Raw genomic sequence first — 14,355 nt, forward strand, 5'->3', positions numbered from 1 at the left:
AGAAAGAGACATGAAGTAGTTGGCAGACACACATGGAAACACATGTGGTCGATTATCAACGGGAAAGGGCAGGAGACATCACTGGGGCACAAGCTGCGTCCCTACCAGAAGACTCGGAGGAAGCTGAGTGGCTTTCTGTTAAGTTCTGATCACGGCGCTGTGTCTTTGAATGTCCACACCTAGCAGAACTGCAGCGAGGGCGTGCTCAGATGAATAAGTGATGGTGGCTTGTGCCATTACTGATCTCCCTGGCCCGTCCTGACTCACTCTCAGCCTTATACAAACGTTTATACTTTAGGAATATGAAGTTTAGTGGATGAACTTCCTGTGGTTGCTGTAATAAATTATCACAAAATCAGTAGCTTAAAATAATGACAATTTATTTTCACATGGTTATAGAGGCTGGAGATCAGAAGTCAGAAACACTATGTTTTAGTGTTAGCAGGACCGCTATCCCTCCAAAAGGCTCGAAGGAAGACCGTCTTCCTTGCCCCCTCTGGCTTCTGGTGGATGCTGGCAGTCCTCAGCTGGGTTTAGGGCAGCAACATCATGCCCTCTGCTCCATCTTCTCCACTCTGTCTGTTCAGTGTGGGCAAAGCCTTCCTCACCTAAGGATGCAGTGGCTGTATTTAGGGCCCTCGACCTCCTCTTGAAGTCTTTAAGTGAGTTATATCTGCTGGAGTTCCTTCTCCGGATAAGATAGCATTCGCAGGTTAAAGGTAGTAAAACCTGTCGCCTTTGGGTACTGCTATTTAGCCTAGGAGATCATAAAATTCAGTGTGACCAAAATCATGGAGCAGATAGCAGTGAGTGCAAGAAGTGTCACCATGCCTCCAGCACTGTTAAGGAGCTCCCGGTACTAATACAGGCTGTGCCTGCGTGATGCCTGCAGGTGCACGTACGGTATTGTTAACACGACAATCGATCCACATGCTTGCCATTTAAGCTGAGCGCCCCACCAGCTTCCAGAACACCTGTGTAACCTGTGGAACGTCTCTGTTATCCACCCTGAGTGGACAGAAGCCCACTTGCTCTTACTGAGCACCACCTGCCTTCCTTCTTGTTAGATGCAGTCCGAGGGAGGAAGCCCAAGGGCAGTACGCCCACATGGTAGAGGATGGTTTGTGTGATAAGAACGAACCCTGCAGCCTTTTATTTAGTGTGTCCTCTCACGGGTCAGGTAGGATAGGTTTAGAGTTTGGCTGTTTTTCTTTTTTGAGACAGAGTTTCTCTGTGTAGCCCTGGCTGTCCTAAAAACCCACTCTGTAGACCAAACTAGCCTTGAACTCAAAGATCCGCCTGCCTCTGCCTCCCAAGTGCTGGGATTACTGTGTGTACCGCTGCCGCCGCCACTTGGCAAAAGATGCTGTTTTTAATTTTGGGGTGACCTTGAACTGCTGGCTTCCTGCATCTTCAAATGACTTTTGTAAAAGGAAGTAGTGAAGAGTTGAGGCAAGGGGACCCATCTGTCATGTGAACAGTCTTCAGTAGTTAGCGGCTAAAGGTTAGGTCTGAACAAGATGTGAAAGAATCCGGATGCTCATCTGTGATCTGTTCGTCCTACCCACCCATTACCTCCCAGCCCTTACTTTCCCTCGCCTCGGGTATAGGGAAGAGGAAGAGTGAGGGAACACCACAGCTCAGCTCTGGCTGCTCCAAGGTCTCCAGGCCAGCGCGCCAGGTGTTAAGGCTTTCTTCGGTCACTTCTTAGCCTATAGCCTCAAGGAAATTCTCAACCCCTACCTGCCCCAGTGTCCTCACAGAAACATGGACGAATACCCATACCTTCCTTAGATGATAACATAAAGATAACGTATATCAGATGATATAGTGAGAGCACAGAGAGTACAGACCAGCCAGGCTTAGCCAGGCAGTGGTGGTTTGAATAGGAACGGCCTGCACAGATTCTCTGTGAGTGCTTGGCCCATAGGGAGTGGCACTATTAGAAGGTGTGGCCTTGTTGTAAGAAGCAGGCTTTAAGGTCTCCCAGTCTCAAGCTAATCCAGTGACACAGACCCCTTCGCCTGCCTTTACCAAGATGTAGAACTCTCCATTCCTTCTCTAGCGCCATGTCTGCCTGGACACTGCCATGCTCCCACCATGGTGATAATGGAGTAAACCTCTGAAGCTGTAAACCAGCCCCATTTAAATGTTTTCTTTTATAAGAATTGCCTTAGTTGTGGTGTCTCTTCACAACAGTGAAACCCTAACTAAGACAATGTCTTTAATCCAAGCACTCTGGAGTAAGAGGTAGGCCAGCCTGGCCTATAGACCTAGTTCCAGGACAGAGAGGGATACACAGAAAAACCACACCAAACAGACAAACAACCCAACAAAACACAGCCTGGTTTGGTGGTACTCATCTATAATCTCACTATTTTGAAGTTGGAGGCAGGAGGACCAGAAGGTCAAGCCTAGTAAGCCTGAGGTACATAGAAAGTTAAAGGCTAGCCTGGGCTACATGAGACCCTGTCTATAAAACTAAATAATAACAATAACCACAGTTTTGTACAGATTCATGTGATTGGCTTTTCTGTCCTTGCTTCGATAATGATACTGTGGTTTGGGTAACTTACAAAGCATATAAACGTAATCCTTGAGGGTTGGGACGCTGGGAAGGCCAGGATGAGGACACCAGATTAGGACTTGGTGAGGGTGCAGAGGGCAGCTATGTCATTACATGGCGGAAAGTTAAGCACTGTAATAGGAGGAGGCACCTGCTCCCTCAAGTCTCTTTTATAAAGGTAGGGATCCCGTTCACAAAGGTTCCACTCAAGGTGAACTAGTCACCTCCCACAGACCCCAAAATACCAACACAGTGGGGATTAGATTTCCACATGAATCCTGGAGAGACAAAACACTCGAACCACAGCACCTGTGTTCCCTAATTTTCCTGCCACGTAGAATGGAGAGCCGGTGTCAGATGATCAGTAAGGGTCACCGCCCCTCTCTCCAGCCAGACTGAAACAGTCTGGATCTGTCACATCATCACACTGCTTTGAGTGTTAAGGCTCAATTATCAACAAATCACCGAAAAATCTGCCGATTAACTATTACAAAGTACATCAGAGTGTGTGAGGTATTTTATCAAAACGAACGAAAATGTGTTATATGGCAGAATTGTATTTTATATATTCTTTTAAAACTCAACTTGATTTTATTTTATGTGCATGTGTCTTGTGAACCACATGCATGCATTGCCTAAGAAAGCTAGGGAAAGGCATTAGATTCCCCTGGAACTTGAGTTACAGGCTGATGCGAGCTGTCGATGTAGTGGCTGGGATTCAAACCCAGGTCCTCTGGTCTTCCAAGAAGAGAATTATTTTTAGAGATGGTCTGCATTAGCTAGTTTTCTGTTGCTGTAATAAACACGACCATCAAGGGCAACTTAGGGAGGAAAGCTTATTTTGGTCTATTCCCGCTTACAGTCCCAGAGGGGTAGAATCCATAATGGTGGTGATGGCAGGTTAGCAGAGGCAGAGCCAGAAACCAAGAGATCACACTTCCGTCCTCGTGAAGGGAGTAGAGAGAACAAACTGGAGGTGGATGAGGCTATGAACTCTCAGAGCCACCCTGACCCTTATGTACTTCCTCCTGCAAGGCTCTGGCTCCTAGGGCTCCACCCCAAACGGCACCACCAAACTGGCAAGGCCAAGTTTCCTGAGCCTGTTGGGGACAGCTTTAGTTCAAACCACCACAGGTTCTTACCATGCTGCCTAACTTTGCCTCAAACTCCAGGGCACAAGTGATCATTCAGTTTCAAGTAGTTGGGACTAGAAGCACGCTCAGGACATGTAGAGCTATGTATGGGTAATTCTACCACACCAAGCCTTTAAATTTTTTGTTGTTGTTGTTGTTTGTTTTGTGTGTGTGTGTGTGTGTGTGTGTGTGTGTGTGTGTGTTTTGTTTGTTTTTTTTTTTTTTGACAGGGTCTTACTAAATTTCTCCAAGCTCTACAACTAGGTCTGACTTCAGATCATAGTTTAAAAAAAAAACAAAAAACCTACCAAATTATTTAACCCTTCAACAGAAAAACACACCAAGCCTACCTTTCTGACTCTGTAGAAGAGAGGACAACATCCTCCACTTCCGTACATAGGATATCTTCCTAAATCCCAGGACCTGAGGATTTATTACCTTACATGGCAAAGGGATTCAGCAGATATGCTTATGTGAACGTGAGTGTGGTGGTTTGAGTAAGAATGGCCCTCATAGATTTAGATGCTTGGTCGTTAAGGAGTGGCACCACTGGACAAGGATTTGGAGGTGTGACCCAGGAGTGTGTCAGTGGGGGTGGGATTTGGGGTTTCAGTTTTTCAAGCCAGGCCCAGTGTCTCTCTTTCTACTTCCTACTGACTGCTAATCTGAGTGTAGAACTCTCGGCTACCTCTGGAGCACCATGTCTACCTGTGCACTGCCGTGCTTCCTCTCAGGACAATAATGACCTGGACGACAGTCTCAGCTAAATGTGGTCCTTTGTAAGAGTTGCTGTGGTATGGCGTCTCTTCACAGCAATACAACACTGACTGAGACATTAAGATAAAGTTACTGTTCATATAAGCCCAGTGTAACCACAGGAGTTTTTAACAATGGAAGAGGGGAGCACCAGGAAGATGTCACTTCAGAACAATGGCACAGAACAGTGCTATAGTTCTGGTGTTGGAGACAGAGGAAGAGATCCCAGGTCAAAGAATGTGGATGGCTAGAGGGCCAGGAAATGGATTCTTGCCTAGAATCTCGAAAATGAAACACCATTCAGGATTACTGAAAGGCAGGATCACCGGTGATCAGCACACATTATTTAAGCCACCAAATGTGTGGTAATTTGTCACAGCTGCGAGTAAAGGGCCACTAGCATCCCAGGATTATCCAGCCTTTGGTGTGCTGGAGCACAGTAAATGGTCACGTAATCAGGTGAACGAGCTTCATAGTGAAAAGCTTCCGGTAATTAGACTGCAGTGAAACAGGAGCTCTACTTTTTATGACAATCTTCTCCTCTGAGGATTCTGAGTCCAAAGGTCTCGAGTATAAATCTGTCTTTGAATATCATCCTGAGTGAGGTAACCCAATCACAGAAAAACACACATGGTATGCACTCATTGATAAGTGGATATTAGCCCAAATGCTCGAATTATCCTAAATGCACAGAACACATGAAACTCAAGAAGGATGACCAAAATGTGAATGCTTCACTCCTTTAAAAGGGGAACAAGAATACCCTTAGGAGGGGATAGGGAGGCAAAGTTTAGAACAGAGGCAGAAGGAACACCCATTCAGAGCCTGCCCCACATGTGGCCCATACATATACAGCCATCCAATTAGACAAGATGGATGAAGCAAAGAAGTGCAGACTGACAGGAACCTGAGAGACACAGCCAGAATACAACAAATACATAGGCGAATGCCAGCAGCAAACCACTGAACTGAGAACGGGACACCCGTTGAAGGAATCAGAGAAATGACCGAAAGAGCTTGAAGGGGCTTGAGACCCCATATGAACAACAATGCCAACCAACCAGAGCTTCCAGGGACTAAGCCACTATCCAAAGACTATACATGGACTGATCCTGGGCTCCAACCTCATAGGTAGCAATGAATAGCCTAGTAAGAGCACCAGTGGAAGGGGAAGCCCTGGGTCCTGCCAAGACTGAACTCCCAGTGAACGTGATTGTTGAGGGAAGGGAGTGTAATGGGGAGAGGATGGGGAGGGGAACACCCATATAGAAGGGGAGGGGGAGGGGTTGGGGGGATGTTGGCCTGGAATCTGGGAAAGGGAATAACAATTGAAATGTAAATAAGAAATACCCAATTTAATAAAGATGGAGAAAAAAAAGAATTGAGATCTTACTTACTTTATGTAAGTTGAACACTTCTACAGGAAAAAAGTACACTAAAAAGAAAATTGCTTCTTCGCCTTTTGTCTAAGGTGATATAAGTAAAGAAGATGATAAACGTAAAATGCTGGTTTACATCTGTTCTTTTATTGCTGAACATCACATTCTGCCAATTATAAAATCAAATTAAAGCCTTAAAAAAAATCTGCCTTTGTTTAGAGATGGCGAGTGGGTCACACTAGAGAACCGTCCATGTCTAAGTGTCTAGAACTTACAGTACAGGAACTGACTAAATGTAATTCTAATTCCTAACAGAGCAAATATATAAGTATTCATGCAGACAAATCGATAGCCAGGGCCGGGGTCAACACTCTGCTAATGACCAAGAAAGGGCACACATGCTGTTTTACGTGCTTATTTCAAGCAAAGCCCTGTCGTAAAGTTAAAAGGGCTGGGAGGGAGGTCATGGCTCTCCTTTGTGGTTCTAGGATCTGGAGCTCAGAAAAACATTGAACCCCAGAAGTCTCACAGACCTCTTATGGAAAGGGCACTCCAGAGCCGGTACCAAACCAGAACCCCCTCAACTTCCTTCCCGGCTCACCTGTCTCCTTGTGCGGTGCTGAGGTGTTGCTCCAGGGTGTGTCATCTTCAAACTGGACCCAGTTGCTGATGGCTGAGGCCAGATCAGGTGTGGGCTGCACAGGGCTCCCCGGAGGGGAGGCTGCTTCAGAGATGAGGCCCATCTTTTCAGAGGAGTCATCCTGCTCAGAGTGTGAAAGGTCCTGCGAGCCTTCGTCCACTGCATGATTCTCCCCAGAGGAGCTCTCAGACCGGTCTGAGGAAGATGACAATCCTGGGAAGTGCTCTTCAGTGCCCCCTACGGCAGATACCAAACACTACCATTACCCAAGAAGGATGCCTAAGAGGATGTCTCCCCAGGGGAAAGGATGTGTATCTTCCTCATTGGAAGATAAAATGGCTGTGCCAATCCATCTCCATGCTAAAGAGCTGTGTCCCTAAGAACGTTCAAAGCCTGTACTCTCATTTGTTTCCAGTCACTATCCAAGGCGACTGAGGAAAAACAATCCCCCTTATTGTATTTACTTATGTGCATACGAGTGTATGTGGTGTATATTTATGCTATGTGTTCAAGGGTGGGAAAGGGGGGATGGAGGCCATCAGTTGTTTTCCTTCATTGTTCTCTACTTTTGGGGGTGATGTAGTCAGTGTCTACACGTGAGGGGGTACACTAGCCAGTGCATACTGTGTGCACTCGTAGAGGCTGGATGTCAATACTGAGATGCCGTTCTCAATTACCTCCACCTCACTTTGAGCCAGGGTCTTCCCCTGAACCTGGAGCTCATCTGCTTGACAGGACTGGCTGGTCAGTGAGCCCAGGGACCTGCCTATCTCTACCTCCACACTCTCCATGCTGGGGCAGCAGCCGTGTGCTGTTGGCTACTTTGTGTGGGTGCTGGAGCCCAGATTCAGGTTCTAATGCTCGCACAGCTGGTACTTTATCAGCTAAGCTATCTCCCCAGCCCTTGCCCATTATATTTAATCTCAGTGTCTATGCCTTGTTTGAGAGCCACACATGCAAATGGCAGCAAGAGATCAAGCAGGAAATATTCCTGAGCTGAGTGGGACAAATGAGAAGCAGTATGGAATAGTGGGGTGGGGTCTATGGCAGACAGTACAGTTTCCTTCTGCACCAAAATAAATAAAATAAAATAAAATATAAAATTTCAAACTCTGGACAAACTAGTTCTCTGTAGGCACTAGGTACAAAACTCTTCCAGATCTTCCCAAGGTCTCTACTCACTCAACTTCATGTTCTTCCCCCCCCCCTCTCTCTCAAGGTCTCTACTCACTCAACTTCATGTTCTTTCCCCCCCCCCCTCTCTCTCAAGTTCTCTACTCACTCAACTTCATGTTCTTCCTCTCTCTCTCTCTCTTTCTCTCTCTCTCTCTCTCTCTCTCTCTCTCTCAAGGTCTCTACTCACTCAACTTCATGTTCTTCTCTCTCTCTCTCTCTCTCTCTCTCTCAAGGTCTCTACTCACTCAACTTCATGTTCTTCCTCTCTCTCTCTCTCTCTCTCTCTCTCTCTCTCTCTCTCTCGGTCTCTACTCACTCAACTTCATGTTCTTCCTCTCTCTCTCTCTCTCTCTCTCTCTCTCTCTCAAGGTCTCTACTCACTCAACTTCATGTTCTTCCTCTCTCTCTCTCTCTCTCAAGGTCTCTACTCACTCAACTTCATGTTCTTCCTCTCTCTCTCTCTCTCAAGGTCTCTACTCACTCAACTTCATGTTCTTCCTCTCTCTCTCTCTCTCTTTCTCTCTTCTCTCTCTCTCTCTCTCTCTCTCTCTCTCTCTCTCTCTCTCTCTCTCACACACACACACACACACACACCAAAAAAAAACAACCAATAACCAATCAACAACAAAACCCAAAACAAAACAAAATTCAAATATACCCCCCAAAAAACCCACCTAAACAAAAACAGAAAAACAAAAACAAACAAAAGTGATGAAAATGAAAACAAACAAAAATAAAAATCAGCAAGACAAAGCAAAACAAAACCCAAAGGTTTGTGATGTCTGTATGTGTGTGAGAGCAGGTACACGTATGTGCAGAGGCCAAGAGAGGTCACTTAACTCTCTTGCTCTGTCCCACTTTGCTTTGTCCCTGAAAAACAAGGCCTCTCACCGGATCTGGGATCAGACTGGTGGCCATTCGGCTGCAGCAATCTTCTTACTTAACACCCTCCAGAGCACTGGGGTGAGAGGTGCGCGCAGCCGTACCAAGCTTGTTGCACAGGTCCTGGCAACTTGAACTTAGGCCAAAGGTTGCACAGCAAGTACATTTACTAAGTTATTTTCCCAGCAGCCAAGATATGTTCGCAGTATGTACATCTGTGTACCAGGCACGTTCAGCACGTCTCGATTCAGACTGGCCACATGGATACCACGTGGGGCTGTGACCGATTGACCGCCACTTTCCATCTGTGTGGACGAAGCTGAGAGCCCAGCCGGTGCAGGTGAAGTTGAAAAGAACCAACTGACATGGTGCTGCAAATACCCCTGCATCTCTCTTGGCCTTCTTCCTCCCTGAGCATCGCTCTCCTTCCTCCCTGAGCATCGCTCTCCTAAAGGGCAATACTGTCACGTCTACTGTGATCCAGGAAGACAAAACTGAGCTCTTTGCATGGACCACACACTCCACCAGGCATTTTACATCTGATGGCAGATGCTCACAAAGGCTCCCGAGGCAGGCCTGTGATCATTTTTCTTACATAGACAATGCAGCAATTCTGAGACAAATCATTCTGGGGGCTAGGCACGGTGTACCTGGCTGTAAACCCAGCAGTCACGAGGCAGAGGTAAGAGGATCGATATGGAGTCAAGGCCAGCCTAGTCTACATAGTGAGTTCTAGGACAGGAGATTATAGTGTAAAAATATGCTTAGAACAGAAAACCAGCCAGGTGTGGTGGCACATGCTGTTAGTCCCAGAATTTGGGAGGCAGAGGCAGGTGGATCTCTGAGTTTAAGGCTAGCTTTGCCTACCGAGCAAATTCCAGGACAACCGGGACTACACAGAAGAAGCCCTGTCTTGAAAAACAAAAAACAGAATGGAGCAGAACAAAACAAGATACCAAAAGAAGTGCTAGGCAGATATGGGTAAAAGTGCTTGCTCTGGAAGCATAAGCACCTGAGTTCAAATCCTCAATGCCCACAGAAAAACCAGGCATGGACACACATACCTATAACTCCAGCATTAAGTAGGAGCAAGCAGTTCCTAGGGAGCTTACTGGTCAACCAGCCTAGCTTAGAACAACGGACTTCTGTCTTGTTGGTAGATCCTGTTTCAAAACAACAACTCAGAGAATGATGACACGTGATGTTCTTCCTGTTCTAGCCTCCTTGTAGATGGGCATGGCATGTGCAGATGCCACACACCCGCCACCTCATCCCACACACAAATTGCTCACCCAAGGGCATACCACTCATCTGTGATGATGACAAGGTTAGAGTTTTGCAGTTTGGCTCAGAACCTGTCTGTCACTTTTAACAATTACACTTTAAAACTTGAAAAAAAAAATCCACATGACTGGTGGGGGTAACCACAAAAAAGACCAATGGTAAATCAATATGTGATTAGAAGTTATGTCCCTTGGTAGAAATAAGCATGTGCCCTTCGTGTTCCCAGGGTTTTGGTGATGCCTCAGGCTGAGATGACGCCCTCCTCTGACTACTGAATGAAAGAATTCTTGTATACCTGTGGTAAGGGACCAAATGACTTTTTCTTTTTTCCTTTATTATTCCCACCTGTGAATGACCAAGAAGCAGACTTACCCTCTAAAGGGGTGGGGAACAATGGCTCTTCACTGAAGGAGACCCACTCTGACTGGTGGGTGGCAATGACATGGTCCAAGGTCGTCATGCTAAGAGGGTTCTGTTCATCTTCACGCTGCTGACCTCAAGTGGACCCCAGAAAGATGTCTGGGGTAAACAGGGCAGCACAGGGGGCTCGGGCTACAGTATGCCACAGATGTCTTGTGAATGGCAGTACTCAGGAAGGAGATAAGACCCGTCCTCCTTGGTTAATCTGCCAAGATCTGTTTAAATATGAAAAGAAATGGAAATTGGTAAACAATGCATTATACTGAATCCACACAGGTTTGCGCTTTGAACTCCATGATGAGGCTTCGGACAGTTTCCAACATGCCGGAGCTTGTGGCAACTTTTCTACCAACCGCTCTCTTTTAACACCAAGATCCCCGGATAAGGATTTAGAACAGACCACCAATTAACCACTCAGATTTTAGCAATTAGAGTCCCCGATTTCCGCACTCTATTTCAGAAACGCTGTCATCTACGATGGGAGGCTAACGGACCTTATTAAGTATTGAAACTTGCTCAGAGTGCTTTCACCATTTTTACACAGATGGAGAAATAAAAGCTCCTTTCCCCGAAACCAAAGTGCTTTCTTGCCTCAGGCAAGTAACTTTTCCAGAGTCTGATTTGAATCTCTGGCTGAAACCCAGCAGCTCCCAGATGGCATCTTTAACCATGATTAACCAATCAAGAAAAAAAAAAAGAAAGAAAGAAAGAAAAAGAAGCAAAACAACGAAAGAGTCAGCTTTTGTTCATTTATGTAAGAGGCTGGGGAATGTTTGCTTTACTGGAAGAAAAAAGTGAGTTAGATACAATTCAATTCAGGTCAGTTTGAATTAGTATATAAATGTCAACTCTTTACTAGCACGGCAATCATGTTCTGTGGATGTTCAATATTATTTAATTGGCTTACAATTTTCTCCATGTCTTTTTACACCTCGAACCTAGCTCTTGATCTTATGACGGATGAATGAGGATTAATGCAAAGTTGATGTGCTTTTGCAGATGACCAAAAACCTGTCTTCAGCACTACCATTCTTGCTAAGTGAATACTCAGATTTCTAGAATTATGTAACTCAGCTTCCATAGTAACAGTAACAGTTAAACTTTGCTCTAAGTTTTTACCTTCATTGAACAACTTACCTTGAGAAAAAAAAATCAGTATAGAAAACACTTAATAGTTTTGCCTTGTTTGATGGGAAAAAGTTTTTTTTAATACGTCTTAAAGCAACTGCATATATAAATTTCATAATTATCAGAAACCTATTTTTGTACTGTCCTTCACTTAAGCTGTTGGTGTGCTGGTCTGTTGTTTGGTTGATTGGTTTTTTGTTTTTGGAGACAGTCTCATATATCTGAGGCCATATCTGCTATGTGGAAAAATGTATCTTCCCACATCCGCCTCCTGAATGCTGACACAATAGGTGCGTACAGTAGTACGAGTGGGTTAAATCAGCGGTTCTCAGCCCGTGGGTCTCAGCCTAGCACTTTTACAGGGGTCACATATCAGCTATCCTGCGGTCAAATTTTTCCATTAAGATTCATCACAGCAGCAAAATCACAATCATGAAGCAGCAATGAGAGTAATGTTATGGTCGGGGTCACCGCCACATGAGGAACGGGGTTAAAAGGTCACGGCATTAGGAAGGCTGGGAACTCCTGGCTTTAAGTTGTACTGTGGGTCAAGCCCGGGACTTCCTGCAAGGAGGGTGAGCGCTGGATGCACAGCGTTACTTTAACAGCCCTTATCTTCCATATTAGATGGCTAGGTTGGGTGGCAAAAATAGTTCTTTGGCAGATTAATAAAAAAAAATCTGAATAGAGAGAAATTAGGCGACCTAATTCAATGCTAAAATACCCCCCTAGTATTTCTAAAATGCTCCTACTAGGATTCCAAGGAGAAAAACTTCACGGTGTCATGTCAAACTGATTTTTGTTTTCTATGGTAATGTTCTATATGAAGATGGATCGAAGAGAAGTCATGACGGACGGGTACTCTGGAAAAGTCATGCTGTGGGCAACAGATCCACTCCCTGAGCCAAGGTCCTCTGATGCTGAAACGCTGTAATCTTCCAGGTATAGCCACATAAGTACTGCAGAGTAGATGTACACTGTCGGACAACTGCGTAGTTTACGAATATCAACTGCAGTGAACTAACTGTATTGACACTTCCTGAGAAATTCCCCAAGTGGACGTCTGCCAGAACACCCAAGGTGCACACAGGATGGAAGTCCAGAAGTCTCTACTCCCAGGCCCTCCCCCGAGATCCTTACCAGCCACGGGACTGGACGTGGGCGAACAGCCTGGAAAATGTTGCTGTCCTAAACCAGATCTTACCTCAAGTAATTCAGCCACAAACGCAAGGACTGCTTCCCATGGCTGGCTGCCTGCGAGCTTTCTTTAGTCCCGTCAACGTTAATGCCAGTGTCACTCAATGTGGTAATGGCTGTGAGCCAAGATAAGACAGCAAAACTGAAGAGTGGGATTCGGCTTCTCAGAAACAGCAGCTGGATGTGAGGCCGCGCCCCCACTGGGCCTCTCTCTCGGAAAGAAAGCCACAATGCAAGGCATGTGCTGACACATGCCTCGTCACAGCTCCACGGGGAAAACATCCTGCTTACCCCACAGTGGTGAGCCCAGCCAAATCCAGGGAAAAGTGGGGTTGGGAGATGGACAGGGAGAAGGAAAGAAAATGTGAAGGGGGCAGGAAACCTTAAGAACAGGTAGGCTCTTCAGGATCAATAGCTCCTAGGTAGGTGTGTGTGTGTGTGTGTGTGTGTGTGTGTGTGTGTGTGTGTGTGTACCTCACCGTGTGGGTTCCAGGTATCGAACATAGGTCATCAATACTGGTGGCAAGTACTTAACCTGCTGATCCTTCTCATAGCCCAGTGAATACATGACTGGCGTCCTAGTTTGGGTTATTATTGCTGAGAAACCATGACCAAAGCAACTTGGGAGGGAAGGGTTTATTTCAGCTTACACTCCAGGTAACTTTTCATCGCTGAGGGAAGTAAGGGCAGGAACTGGAGGCAGAAATTGATGCAGAGACCATGGAACGGTGTTACTTCGTACTGGCTTGCTTCCCATGGCTTGTTCATCCTGCTTCTTATAGAACCCAGGATCACCTGCCCAGAGGGGCCCCACCCATGACAGGCTGGGCCCTCCCCCTTGATCCCTAGTTTAAAAAGTGCCTATAGGCCAATCTTAAGGAGGCATTTTCTGGATTGGGGTTCCCTTCTCTCAGCTGACTCTAGCCTATGTCGAGTTGAGATAGAATTAACCAGCACAAGTGCTTGAACTCAAAATTCAACCTCTTTAAGTCTCAGTCTATGTCTGTACACCAGGAATAGCAAAAGTCACTTCACCACTCAAAGGACTCAGTGGGGCCGTGAGCGCCAAGTGTTCAGTAGTGGGCACAATCAGCTCTCTGAAGTGTGATACAGGAAGGCTGCAGCTGCTGGGCAGCAAGTGGGTAGACTGCTGGCTTGGCACGCATGAGGCCCAGGGCTCGATACTATCACTGCATAAACCTGTAACCTCAGCACTCAGGTGGTGGAGGAGGGAGGAATAGAAGTTCGAGGCCACCCTTAGCTACAGTTTGAGACCAGCCTAGGGTTACATGAGACTCTGTTTCAGAAACAAAACAGTGACAGCAATAGCAGGTGACTTCACAGAGCGATTGCCCCATGCCAGGCGCCATTCCAAACCCTACGTGTCACCCACTGTCATCACAGCTGCTGCTCAGTGTCTCACCTGATGTGCTACAGCTCTTTTGAAGTCTTTGGATTGAATAGAGATCTACAAAGCTGTCCCATTTCTGCCATTAATGCATCCATCCTCTCTCCAGTGATTTCCCTTTCACTCGTGATTAGAGCAGGTCTCTCAGATGCTAAGGAGAGCTAAGCCCTTGGCCACGGGGGGTCAGGGGCCAGTTCTGAAACCTGCTCTTTGGGGATAGACAGATGCATATTCTGCCTGAGAAACCAAACCATCGCTCAACAGAAATACACTAAAGAAGAGCCCCCAAGGAATTCTCTATTCTCCCTTAGCTTTTTCATCAGCTAAACAAAGGCTGACAGAAAACGTATTGCCGGGAACCTCCCAGCATATCCCTGTGAAGTGCA

The 14,355-nt window shown here is 46.1% G+C and overlaps 1 protein-coding gene across 2 annotated transcripts in view; it reads right to left on the reverse strand.

Annotated features, from left to right (window-relative positions):
• Positions 1-14,355, reverse strand: part of Ston2 (stonin 2) — a 142,077-nt gene that overhangs the window by 97,457 nt on the left and 30,265 nt on the right. The window contains 3 exon segments of one of the 2 annotated variants that reach the window (NM_001443985.1): positions 6,436-6,711; positions 10,189-10,451; positions 12,569-12,669. In NM_001443985.1, the coding sequence (NP_001430914.1) occupies positions 6,436-6,711; positions 10,189-10,276 (364 nt within the window). In that variant the 5' untranslated portion in view covers positions 10,277-10,451; positions 12,569-12,669. 2 annotated transcript variants of the gene reach the window in all.

Source organism: Rattus norvegicus, chromosome 6 (assembly GCF_021556685.1).
Source record: "Rattus norvegicus strain SHRSP/BbbUtx chromosome 6, alternate assembly SHRSP_T2T, whole genome shotgun sequence".
Taxonomy (NCBI): Eukaryota; Metazoa; Chordata; class Mammalia; order Rodentia; family Muridae; genus Rattus; species Rattus norvegicus.